Source organism: Phyllobates terribilis, unplaced genomic scaffold, assembly GCF_046119375.1.
Source record: "Phyllobates terribilis strain yellow unplaced genomic scaffold, ASM4611937v1 Scaffold_9__5_contigs__length_417890890, whole genome shotgun sequence".
NCBI classification, from domain to species: domain Eukaryota; kingdom Metazoa; phylum Chordata; class Amphibia; order Anura; family Dendrobatidae; genus Phyllobates; species Phyllobates terribilis.
The window spans coordinates 115,770,881-115,784,669 of NW_027362769.1; the positions used below are offsets into that span (position 1 = coordinate 115,770,881).

General features: G+C 45.2%; 1 protein-coding gene across 1 annotated transcript in view; it reads right to left on the minus strand.

Moving 5' to 3' along the window:
• Nucleotides 1-13,789, minus strand: part of UBR3 (ubiquitin protein ligase E3 component n-recognin 3) — a 149,202-nt gene that overhangs the window by 118,985 nt on the left and 16,428 nt on the right. The window contains exons 3-6 of the mRNA XM_073646979.1: nucleotides 8,604-8,756; nucleotides 5,004-5,141; nucleotides 4,018-4,067; nucleotides 3,689-3,755 (exon numbers count right to left, since the gene is read on the minus strand). Of these exons, the coding sequence (XP_073503080.1) occupies nucleotides 3,689-3,755; nucleotides 4,018-4,067; nucleotides 5,004-5,141; nucleotides 8,604-8,756 (408 nt within the window). The remainder of the gene's footprint in view (nucleotides 1-3,688; nucleotides 3,756-4,017; nucleotides 4,068-5,003; nucleotides 5,142-8,603; nucleotides 8,757-13,789) is intronic.

Here is a 13,789-nt window from a genome sequence, read left to right on the forward strand (position 1 = left end):
TCCTAGACAGAGAGGCAGTGCCTTGTCCTTGGGAAGGAGCACTAGACCCCTGAAGGTGTTGAATAGCATTCCCAGGAAGGTCAGAGACTGACTCGGGGTTGGTGATGACTTTGTAGGTTGACTAACCAGCCCAGGCGACTTAGGATGTTGATTGAGATTGAGACGCTGAGTTTGCAGTCCTTGAAGGTGGAAGCCTTGACGAGAAGATCGTCCAGATATGGAAAGACTATTATGCCTCGAGTGCAGGATGTCCATGGTGACTGCCATGACTTTGCTAAACACTCTGGGAGCTGTGGCGAGTCCGAACGGGAGAGCCACGAACTGGTAGTGGTCCTGGTCGATTGCGAACCTGAGAAATCTCTGATGGGCGGGTGCAATTGGTATGCGTCTTGTATGTCTATGGAGGCGAGAAATTCTCCCTTCTCCATGGACGCAATGATGGACCGAAGGGACTCCATGCGGAAGTGACGTACCCGTACATGTTTGTTGAGCTGTTTTAGGTCCAGTATGGGCTGTACGTTGCCTCCTTTCTTGGGGACTACGAATAAATTGGAGTAGAACCCTCGGAAGCGCTCGGCCACGGGGACCGGTACTATGACTCCTGCTTGAAGAAGCGCGAAGACCGCTTGGCGGAAGGCACAAGCCTTGGCTGGCGGTTTTGGGGGAACAGAAAGGAAGAGTCTGTTTGGTGGGTTGGAAGTGAACTCTATCTTGTATCCCGAAGACACTAGTTCCCTGACCCACCTGTCTTCTGTAATAGGAAGCCAGACTTGATGAAAGAGCAAAAGTCGGCCGCCTACAGGTGGGGTGTCTTCCGGAGTCCGTGAGTCATGATGAGGAGGAAATCTGAGATTTTCCTCCTTTGAACTTTGACTGGCCTACTTTTGACTGCCAGGTCTTGTCCGACTTTTGCGTCGACCTCGAGTTGTCCCTGCGTAGGGGGCAGTTGCCATTTTGTGCTGGTCGCGAGACGGACCGGCCCGAAGAGTTCCGAAAGGATCGGAATCGAGTTTGGTTACGCTTCTTGTAAGTGCGTTTGGGTTTCAGTTGGGGGAGAGAGGAACTCTTACCCCCGGTGGCGTTGGATATCATCGTGTCCAACTGTTCACCAAAAAGTTGACCACTGAGGTATGGTAGGTGCGTCAGGGACTTCTTTGAGGCTGCGTCTGATTTCCATTCCCGCAGCCAGAGGATACGCCGAATCGTGATGCGTTTGAGGCTATCCCCGCTGCACCCCTTGCAGAATCCAGAGCTGCATGAAGCATGTAATCTGCTACAACTGCTATCTGAACCGCTTGGTCCAACAGCTCAGGAGCAGATACTTGGAGGCCAGCTTGTAAATTTTGGGCCCAAGCCAAGATGGCCTTGGCAGCCCAAACTGATGCGAACGCGGGAGCCAGGGAGGCCCCTGCGGCCTCGAAAATTGAACGAGCCATGCGTTCTACCTGCCGGTCTGCTGTGTCCGTGAGGGTTGAGCTATCTGGCAGTGAAAGAAGCAACTGTGCTGCTAGCCTAGAGACTGGGGGATCCACTTTGGGTGGATCTGTCCATTCCTTGGTGGTCTCCTGTGGGAAGGTGTACCGCGCCTTCAGATATTTGCGATTGGTAAACTTCTTCTCAGGCTGTGAGAACTGCTTTTTAAGGATCGACAAACTCTAGGTGGTCAAAGAAGACTTGAGGCGGCTTCAGAAGTCCTTCAAAAGGAAATCTTGTGTTGTGGTGCCTCCGGGGGCGGATCATAAATGTCCAGCACCCGATGGATGGACGAGATTACGTTCTCAACTAGCGTTGTATTGCTAGGGGGGGATTGGGATCAGAGACCCTTCAGTTTCCTTGTCTGAGTCGGAATCACAGATGCCTTCTGAATCCTGTGTATCGCTAAGAAGTCTCCTGCTGGGTGAACCAGGGTGGAGGCCTTCTCTGGTTGGGGGATCGCTGCGGAGAACTGCATTATCTGTCCCCGGTAGGGGACGGTCTAGATAACCTGGAACTACGGTGTCTCTCCCTAGAAGGGGATGACCGTGTGCTATGGGATGACGCAGATGAATGTGACCTGTGGGTCCGCTTGCGTCCTGACCTAGACGTGGATGTGCTCGGGTCGTCATGTCCCTGAGTCGAGCCTTCCCTTTGCTGGGTAGCGTTCATAGCCAAGGCATGACTCTGCAGAGCTTGAAGCAATGTGGAGGTTAGGTTATCTATAGACTGCGTCATAGATTGCGACATCTGAGTGACCCATTCCGGCGTGGCATTAGACACCGAAGTATTGGCAGGGGCTTCTTGGGGCTCTGGCACAGTAGTCTGGATGCAGTCCTGGCAGTGCGGGTATCTGCTGCCACTTGGGAGAGTATTGCTGCAGGCTGTACAGAGTGCATAATACCAGTCCTGCCTGGTTCTCTTGGACCTTGAGCCCGGCATAGTGCACTGGGGTGGCTATGCAGAGAAGCCTATAAGGAATAATGGACTCACAGCCGAGGAAGAACTCCAGCTGTGATCTTATCCCACCAGTGTGCCCCTAGGTCCAGCGCCTTAGATCCACAGTCCTGTGCTCCCCGGAGACTAGCTGGTGTTCCCTTATCCTGCAGCAGATAATGGCAGCCAGAGTAAAGTTGAGAAAGAAGGGGGGGCGGAGAGCTGAAAAGGGCGGCCGAACTGTGTGAAATTGTGCCCTTTCAGTTTCGATCCGCCCCCTCTATGACACTGTAGAGTGTCATATTTGTCATCCGGGGGGTGGGCCGGGGAGAGGAGGTGGCGGCTTCGGCCTAAGTTAGATGCCTGATGCCCAAAGGGACTGCAAGCCGGCGCTAAAGTCCGGGAGGGGGCCGGATCTGATTATGCATCAAATTATGCATAGTGTCGCCTCCTAGTGGACAGCAGCATAACACAGCATAACACCCATGGTCCTGTGTCCCCCCAATGAGGCGACAGAGTAAATACAGTTTGTTTGTCTATTGCTGACAGGTTCCTTTTAAAGAGGTTGTCCGGCTTTAGAGTGACTGCAGATTTGTGAATCCTCACATGGTGCACAGAGTGCACTTGTGATGACTCCCCGATGCCGAGAGTAGCCGGTCATGTGACCGTAGATATGCGATTTGCATACTTCTGGTCACATTTCGACTAGATTTCTACAGCCGTGCACAATACACTTGCATTGAGTGAGGCCGTGCCCATCTAGTTGGCATGTGACCGCCCACCGCATGCTTAGCAGAATCCTCACAGCGAGCAGTGTGCATGGAAATGTGAGGTTTCACAAGTCTGCAGTCACATAGAATGACTGCAGACTTGTAGCCTAAGGCTGGATAACCCCTTTAAAGATGAAAAAAGTTCATCATCTGAACTTTACACTTTCCCAAAATTTCAGATTCAAACATTGCATAAAAAAATCCAGGTCAACTTTTTCACATGTATGTGCACCCTAATATTATCTGTGAATGTGTAGCAGATTATAACCACGTTATTTTACACCAGTCCATTCAACATTGCTTCCAACAAGCACAAGGGTGAAATGACGTTTTATTTTTATTGCATGTACATGAGAAGCAGGAAAGGCCGAGTGAGAAGCGCTGACGTCTCGTAGGTTGCGGTTTGGGGTGTTCCAAGATGTGTAACACAAGACACTTGACATTTCAGATGTTTGTTGTCAGTGACAGTCCTAAGACAAGTCAGCAGGGTCATGGAGAAGGATTCATACCTTTGGCGCTGGCGCTGAGTTTTACTCTTTTTCGTTTCCCCACTGACAGTCTGTCGTCCTGGTCCTCCTGGAAAAATTTAATACAACTTTAGTCCAAACAGAATCTGCAAATTCTATAAAGACGCTCGCACATTTGTACAGATTGATCATCAGCAGATATGTTCGTCTTCTAAAAAGAATCCAATGTATGCGGAGCATGAGGAGATCACGAGTCAGTAGAAGGACAAAAAGTGACCAGATATCACCAGACTTCTCCTCGCTGTATCATTAGCAAAGGGAGGAGGAGAGCTACAAAATTAAAATGGTAAAGAAGGTTTTAATTCACCAACCTCATCGGAAGAATCAGACGGTGCGGACGCCGCAGTCGCTCCAGCAGTTTCTATTTGAAAAAAAAAAAAAAAAATGATTTACTGTAATTATGGAGGTTTAGATTTATTTTTTTCATTAAGTTCGAGTTCATTTTTCTATCCTGGCACAAGTCAGAACTTTTACCCAACAAATATCCTCAAATGCCACAATGCAGACATACAATGTCAGACATCGGCTCTTGACCTCTTGCAGATGCTGCAGAACTGCATGAAGGTTTTCTGAAACCAAACCCCCTGCAATGCTCAGCTCACGGGCCGGCTGTGTGTTTGCAGAAGGAATTGTCTTCCGCTGACGAGCTCCGATTTCCAAATCCTGCGCAGCGAACTGCGATTTCTAACAAGTACATCAGCTTATATGAATGATACTTGGGAGTTGGCAGTGACAGCAAGCCTTTAACCCCTTAGTGCAAAATGACATCTGTACGTCAGCACAGGGGTCGCCTGCCGAGCTCCCTCCACAGCCGGCATTAGTGTCTAAGAACCTCGTGCAGGGCTCAGCTCCGATCGCTGCAGTTAACCATTTAAATACCCATGTCAATCTCTGACAGGCGTTTAAATGGAGCGGTTGTACGGGAGAGTGGACCTCCAATCACGGCCGACTTCTTCTGAGAGGATAGGGCCTGCAGTGGTGTCCCACTCCCATCGCAGATGCGGCCGACCTCCTGAAGCTGTGACCCCGCCGCAGTCCTCCTGAATCAGTGACCCCTCTGAGAGCACAGGGTCCGCAGCAACGCCCCACTCCTGCCGCCGCCAACGACCTCCTGTGACCCTGCTCCACCGCCCCCCCCCCCCCCCCAAGGTAAGCTACCATTAAAATGAATTTAAAAAAATTAATTTTCCTATTTTCCACCCCAAAACTTGGGGTGCGGTTTATAATCCGCATAATACAGTATGTAGCATCATCATCCACTCTGCACTAAAGGAAGCCAAAAACTCTTCTTACAAACCTTGCACTGGCGATGCACTAGTAGCGCTCTGCTCTTGGCTCCCAGTTAATGGTTTCTCTTCAGGAAATGCCAGGCCAGACCCCTTTAGGGCAATAAGATACTTTTCATGACTCTTCGTACTTGTACTCTCCACAGAACCTAAAGTTAAAACAGACACTTGATTTAAAGAGAATCTGTCACCCCCGGGGAGATATCAGACCTCTACCATGGGCATACAGGGTGTCAGGGAAGTATTGAGGAATACTGAAAATGTTCTTCCATATTTTCCTGACCCAGATATTGACCATTCTTCCCCTTCTGCTCAGCACAAAAGCCCCAATTAACACAGTCATGAGGGAGGCCTTACACGAACAAATGCCAGCCATAAAGTGTTACAAGCTAACTAAAATGCAAATGTATTTCCTCTTAACACAGACCGGAGATAGATTGACACCTTCTCCCAGGCCAGAGTTTGGAGGAAAGAGGTAATGGTTTGTTAAGTTCAAAGGCACTCACAAACAATTCCCGGCCACCAGTCAGAGTCACGTCGACTCCGATATGAAATATGAAATATTGTGAGTTCCATACGTCCAGCAATAACGGAACCCATATTTCTAGAGGTAAAATCAGCGAAAGAATGATAGGGATATTTTTTCTGCCGCTGAAAAACGCTACATAGTGCTGTAGCGCAATAAACACGAGACTGCAACTATGCGATGTGTGGTCTCTAAACGAAGGTAAAATCACAAGGGAAAAAAATGGCATAGTTTGCACGCTTCTGCGATCAACGAGCGATGAGTTATCGCAGAAGTTAGCGTTTTTAATAAAAAAGTACAGGCTGCAGACCAGCCCACGTTCGCTAACGCTCAAATCAACTGGGGAGCCCCTCCTCTACCTATGCTGATTCGTCCCTGCGCACTGTATAGTGTAAGTTGTCTTATCTATCCTGTTTATTTTATGTAACTGCTTATGTATTTTAAGGTCTCCTTTGTAACATCCTTGTATATATTTTTCCTAAACACTGCCTCCCTTTTGGATTAAATATAAAATTTAATAGTGCTGTTCCTTTTATCCTGTAATCGTTCCCTTCCCCGAAGCCATATACGCTACCAAAACGCAGGCGTCCGCCCAAGCCTGCATTATATTTCAAATCTGGACGGTGGTGACAGAGAATGATATTAACAATTGGGTATCGTGCAGCCGGCAGCAACCGTACGGTGCGTACACCCATATTCCTGGAGCTGGAATTCGGAGGTGTGACGCCATACGCTTTCTGAATGCTCGCCGATGCCCAAGGAGTGAGTAGTCTGGATCGTGTGCTCGCGATTCCGGACTAAATACTGACAGCATGGTCAGATAGCGACGACACCGGGGTGAGCACGCGATGTTTGTAATCCCTGACACAGGGTATAGAAAAGTAAATCTATACATACCTACATGCCCCGGTACGCCAAGCTATCCCCGCCCATCTGCTTATTATTCCACCAATTCCCCGCCTATGTCCACGTTTACCATTCCCCCCTCCTCCCTCCCTGCACGTCACAGGTCCCTGTGACGTGTGCTTTTTTACCCCCTCACCTCCCGGCGCAAGCGCAAAGCGAGACTTATAGGGAGTGCGCTTTGTTTCCTCCCGGGCCTGTTTGGCTGAGCACAGTCCACGGTGACTCCCCGGCGCCTGCGCAATAGAGTACTGAGGAACTGTGCTCAGCCAAACGGGCCTGGGAGGAAACAAAGTGCACTCCCTGTGAGCCGGGCTATGCGCATGCGCCGGGAGGTGAGGGGGAAAAAAGAACATGTCACAGGGACCTGTGACGTGCAGGGAGGAGGGGGGGGGGTATGGTAAACGTGGACATAGGCGGGGATTTGGTGGAATAATAAGCAGATGGGCGGGGATAGTTTGGCGTCCGGGGGATGCCATGCCTGTGAAAAACCAAGGAGCTAAAACTACATTTCTCTGCATTCAGACCACTACCATGGGCCATACAGGTATGTATAGATTTACTTTTCTATACCCTGTATGCCCATAGTAGAGGTCTGATAACTCCAAAGTGGTGATAGTTTCCTTTTAACTAAAGTTGTTTCATTCAAGGGGCCTGGCTGACAGCAAAGTTTGATAGCAAAGCCAGCCCCCTTTGCCATTAACGCAGAGAAGAGGTTACAGCCGTCAGCGCCGCAGAAATGACTGGAAGTGAGCAGCTGCGAGGAGGATATAACTTAATTTTCTTCCTGCAGCGGCATTTGTAGTTACACTGCCAAAAAGGTTTGTTTAAAAAGGTATTTACCTGCAGATTTCCACTATGGCTTGCGGTAAACAGCATATTTTTTATTTTAATTGTTTTAAAGACAGGTTCCCTTTAAAAGAAATTTCAAGCATCTCACACAGGGGACCATTTTCCTTCTAAATGGAAAAGTTAGAATCACCTGCATTTTAGGGACCTGTCATTTAAGCATTTCGGTCACATAATAAGCTCTGCGTCCCCGGTAGCAGTCACATAAAGAGTCTCTGCCAGCCTCCCACACAGCACACAGGGCTTTTGCCTGATATTTGGCACTCAGATTTGCGTTACAACAGCAATCTGTCTCCTCCACACATGTAACCCACAGAGACGTGATTCATAACAATGGGAAAGCGATCCGAAAGAATATCCAAGAGCTGAGCAAGATCAGAGGACTGTTCTTATAGGAGGGAAGGAGGGGGAACAGTAATGTTAGAATACGAGCCTCATCCCACTGCAGGCGACACTATGGGAAGAGAAGAGGCGCACAACGAACCTGGTCTGTAACCAGCATTTAGGATTTTGTTTTCTTAAAGCAACCCACTAATTGGTCCTTTTTGCAAAATGTCAGAGTCTGAACAGTCATGTTTATATCTCTGAAAATCCTGCTACAACAGAGGTAGTTGCAACCTCAGTGGATAGATGAAGAGTATGGCTAGAAATCCCCCAGAAAAAGAACATGTCAAAAGAACAGGTTCTGAAAAACCCCTTTCCGCCGCTGCAGATTTTCATTTTTGTTTTTTTTCCCCCCTCTCCTTGTAGAAGTAAATGACACAATCCATTTGACCATATCAGGGTGCAGAACAAAATGAGGAAAAAAGGAGGCAATTGATTTTGTGTTTTTGTATCATTGCTCATTTTTTCCACTGTAACTTGGGCATCCATTGGATGCCCAGTTACAGGGGAGAACAGTCCCCTTATGCTGATACAATTAATTGGTGAAGCTGATCTGGGTATGCTAGGACCCAACAGCTCTGCTATGCCAGGTAAAGCTCTGCCGGAGATTATGTAAGCACCAAGGTCCTGCAAAGCGTTGCCAGTCCTAACGAGCGCTATGTAGCCAGCAAAAGAGAACAAAGAAGAAGTGAAAAACAGCTTGGATCTTCTCTCGCCAAGGTCCACAAGTGTGTCTGACAGTCAGAACCGGACCAACAACCACCAAAAAAGCATAACCCAAGCATTGCAGCATTTCAGAGTAAAACAAACACTGCTGCAATCGTGCATCCAGGCTCAGATTCATGCGGCGCGAGGTTCGGGAAGCTTGAATCTAATGACAGGTTCCCTTTAAAGCATGACCCCCCCTTTGGGAACAGGTTTTGTTTCAAGTTTCAATGCCAAAACTTACCACAGCAAAGGTCTTTGTAATATTGCTGGTTAGTAAGAACTTGGGTTAAGACTGTTCGCATTGCTCCCCCCATCTTGGTTAAATCCTCCAGGAAAGAAATCTGTGGATCCAACGCCTGAAGCGTTTTCTGGATATCTTTGTCAGTTGCGGAATCTACAAGAAAAATAATTAATTAATAATGATTTTCTAGTCCAGAAACAAATTGGAAATAAGAAGTAATGACCATGTACTAAATCAAGGGTTGTTGTAGCAAGACGTCCACTTGAATGTATCGCCGGTACTGAAGGCTTCTTCAGGGGAGCCAACATGAATACTATTTTACTAATTTTTCACTGAGCACAGATGAAAACAAATGATATTTAGAACACATTTCAGGACGAAGTTGCATTTTCCTCCAATTAATTTTTTTTTCCTAAAAAAAAAAAAAATCTTTGACCGCAATTGCTGCAAAACTACAGCAAGTACAATATACAGCTCTGGCAAAAATTAGACCACTGCAAAATTTTCACTCTCTCTGATTTTTCTCTTCATAGGTATTTTTGAGTGAAATGTACATTGTTGTTTTATTCTATAAACTACAGACAACATGTCTCCAAAATTCAAAGCTAAAAATTTTGTATTTATTTGCAGCAAATGATAAAGCGTCAAAATACTAAAAAAGAAACAGAGAAACCATGCTTTCAGACCTCAAATTACTCATGTTTTAACTCAAGAAGAGTTCAGAAATCAATATTTGGTGGACTAACCATGATTTTTAATCACAGCTTTCATGCGTCTTGGCTGCTTTCCAATAGAAAACTGTTCAGTGGTCCCTTAATTTTTGCCAGAGCTGTACGATTTATTGTTCCAATCTCTGCACAATTCTACAACATAACATTATAGGAAACCATTTACACATAGGAGAGATTTTCCGATAGGCTGGATTTTAATAGTTTATCCTCGGGTTAACAACAGCATCATACAAATGACTACTGTCTGAACCCAACGAAGACAGAGAGAGAATTGTGAAGGGGGTTCACCAAGCAAATGATATTGATGGCCTATGCTCAGGATAGGTCATCAATATGGGATCAGAGGGGGTCTTTGAATAAGAACTAGGAGAACAAAATTGCATATGTTGATTCGAAAGCTAAGATATTTCAGCTTTGGGACACCACAGAAATGTAACCATCAACCCAAATTATGGATATATAATAGTCAGACTTGGTGTGTAACATAGATAGAATATGCTCAGAATCCTGCATGTCATATTATTACACTAGGAGGTTCCAAAGGGAAAATATGACCAGCAGCTATCTTTCCTTGCATATAATGAGCCATGCTCCTCTCACCTGACCAGGAGGAGGGGTGAGGAGTTAGGAGTTAGTTTAAAATAGCTCATCAAGAGACACCTGCAGCGAGACCCAGGAGAAACATTGATTGCAGATATGTTCAAGTTTTTGCAGTGCCTCCTTCGCAATGAATCTCCCACCAATCTAATCAATAAGAGGTTTCTGGTATTTATCCCTTTTGTTTTTGTACTGTTATGCCTTGTGTGATTTATGTCTTTTTGTTATTTCATCTTTTTGGTAATTTTTGTAAGCACTGTATCTTTCATATATCAAATCTCAAATTTAATAAGTTTGTTCCTTGCTGCTGTAAAAACATACCCACAACCTCAAAGAGGGAAAGTAGAGTTGAGCTGAAAATGTACCTACAACCTCAAAGAAGGAAAGTAGAGTTGAGCAGGGCTGTGGAGTCAGAGTCGTAGGGTCAGTGTCCATTTTGGTGGAGTTGGAATAAAATGGACCGACTCCTAAAATATATAATAAATTGGGTACAGTAGTTCAATGCAGTTTGTGGGGAATATTTTTTTCATAAGAATTTGGGAAAGTTAAATGTCCTATTCCTGATCTAAGGGTCTAGACTTTTAGCTGAGATGAATCTGTGCTACAGTAAATTTATCACTTAAACATGAGCCATGTATGAGGGAGTCGGAGTCGTGGAGTCGGTGTCATGGAAATTGAGGAGTCGGAGGTTTGGCTTACTGACTCCACAGCCCTGGAGTTGAGTTACCCTTTCTATGCGCCACAATGCTACAAGTTTTCGCAGTGTGGAGCCATATAGCTGTGTGAGGGGGAATATATACAGGTGCATCTCACTAAATTAGAATATCATCAAAAAGTTAATTTATTTCAGTTCTTCAATACAAAAAGTGAAACTCATTATATAGAGTCATTACACACAGAGTGATCTATTTCAAGTGTTTATTTCTGTTAATGTTGATCATTTATGTCTTACAGCCAATGAAAACAAAAAAGTAATTATCTCAGTAAAATAAAATAATTAACAAAAAACACCTGCAAAGGCTTCCTAAGCGTTTAAAAAGGTCCCTTAGTCTGTTTCAGTAGGCTCCACAATCATGGAGAAGACTGCTGACTTGACAGATGTCCAGAAGGCAGTCATTGACACACTCCACAAGGTCCCAGAGTTCCAATTTTCATTTGGAAATCAAGGTCCCAGAGTCTGGAGGAAGAGTGGAGAGGCCACAATCCAAGCTGCTTGAGGTCTAGTGTGAAGCGCAGCCGTCTACCTGGAAATTTTAGAGCACTTCATGCTTCCCTCTGCCGACAAGCTCTTAGGAGATGGAAATTTCATTCTCCAGCAGGAGTTGGCACCTGTCCACACTGCCAAAAGTACCAATACCTGGTTTACACACAACAGTATCACTGTGCTTGATTGGCAGCAAACTCGCCTGACCTTAACCCCATAGAGAATCTATGGGGTATTGTCAAGAGGAAGATGAGCGACACCAGACCCAACAATGCAGACGAGCTGAAGGCTGCTATCAAAGCAACCTGGGCTTCCATAACACCTCAGCAGTGCCACAGGCTGATCGCCTCCATGCCACATTGCCGCATTGATGCAGTAATTGATGCAAAAGGAGCCCCGACCAAGTATTGAGGGCATTTACTGAACATACATTTCAGTAGGACAACATTTCAGATTTTAAAAACATTTTTCAAGCTGTTATAAAGTATTCTAATTTACTGAGATAATGACTTTTGTGTTTTCATTGGCTGTAAGCCATAATCATCAACATTAACAGAAATAAACACTTGAAATAGATCACTCTGTAATGACTCTATAATATAGGAGTTTCACTTTTTGTATTGAACTGAAATGAATAAACTTTTTGATGATAATCTATTTCAGTGAGATGCACCTGTGTGTAATATATATATATATATATATATATATATATATATATATATACACACACACACACACACACACACACACACACACACACACACTAGTGGGTTACCCAGGATAGGCATCTCGCTGGCCTAACAAAAAGAAGTGTTGTTGCAGCAAGAAGGGTGATCTGGATGTGTGAACTGGCTGTGGGGAGCGCTTATCTCACTATTAACCTAGTGCAATAGGTGAGTGGACGAGTGAGTGTGAGTGGCGGTGTACCCATTATGAAAGCAGTGGGCAGTGTTTGTGACAGAGCTAATGTGCAGTAATTTGCAGCAGCCACTACACACTGACCGATGCTGTGCAGTGCAGCTCTGCTCTCATCTGGACACCAGCAGAGCTTATAACAGCTGATAGGTGGGGGTCCGTCATTGTGCACCAATCTGATATCGATGACCTAAACATAGGTCATAAACATCATTTGACTGAACAACCCCTTTAATGGAGCAATTGCATGCATTTCCCCTTAGACCACCAGATCTGATTTTTTGCACTGAGGAAGGGCAATACCCCGAAACACGTGTCTGCAAATACTGGTTTGGCTGTTATCCTAAGTCATATGGCAAGGCTTGTTAAAGAGTCAATATTGACTTTTAGGATTGCTTCTTCCAATAGGCGGCGCTAGAGTTCAAGTCCTCTTCCTCTATGAAGAGACCATTTGCATATTTAATTTCCCAGAAGAGTATTGTATGGCCGGTAAGTCTCCTTACACTGGCATATAAACTTCGTGGCCAATGTGAATAAACAAGGAGTGAAAAATCACCATTGCCGCAACAAAAATCCCATATACACACCCCACTCCAGCTACAGGTGAATGGACTCTACGCTGCAGAACATAAAGAAATTCACCTTACGGTAAATGTAGAAGTGATCTCAGGACTTGGCAATTAGTCGCCAACACGAACAATCAATGTAACTTAGCAACAGAGAATTTGTCTGTCGGGTATCATACGGAGAAAATGGATTTCAATGGTTTAGAAACAGCAAAGAAATGTAGGTAAAATGTGACAGCCGAGCAGCATGGCTTATATACTGATAGGAATAGAGGAAGCTAAAAACTTAATTCTCGGCTGCAAAAAATGACAATAGCATAAGCCGACCATTAGAATGTCTTGCTGCAGTAATGGGGGCTGCTGACATTAGAAAGGTAGAGTAGCAGGAAACCGGGAAGTCACAGCAGGGGGGTCTTATACATCTCATCCATGCATTATACATCTATCGCCTCCAGTGGGTGCAACGCCACGCTGGAGATGGAACGTTTTTTGAGACGAGATGCCCCTCCATAACCTGCGCAGCCGCTTCCAGAACTCCTACAGAGCAGAATATACACTTCACAGTCTCTTCTAATATTTTCTCAAACATTCACAAATGCAGAACATTAAGGCTACGTTCCCAAAATTAGATATTAGTGAGTTTTTGATGCTGCATATTTTTTGTTGCATCAAAAACGCAGCATCTTACAGTTCCATAAGCAAAACTGAATAAAGGTAAGTGCACACGTTCAGTATCTGCAGCAGAAATTTCTGCATGTTTTGGCAGGAAAAAACATTGCGTAAAATAGTTTTACCGCATTTTTGGTGCAGATTTTTCCCCACTCATTAGTATGGGTGAATTCTGAAGAATAAAAGGTTGAAAGAATTGATTTTATTCTGCAAGGAAAATATTGCAACGTGTACATGAGATTCCAGGAATCTCATTCACGTTGCTGGTACCAGGAAATCCTTCAGGTTTTGTGACAAATCTGTGCAGAAAAAAACCCGCAAGAAATCTGCAATGTGTGCACAGGCCCTAAGACAAAGTTGCTGTGCACACGTTGCGGTTTTGTCTTTTTTTTTCTCGCAGGTTTGTAAGAAAACCTGAAGGATTTCCATTGCTTCAGTAAAGTGAATGAGAATCCTGAGGCCTCATGCACACGATACTTATTTTCATGTTGTAGATTTGCAGCA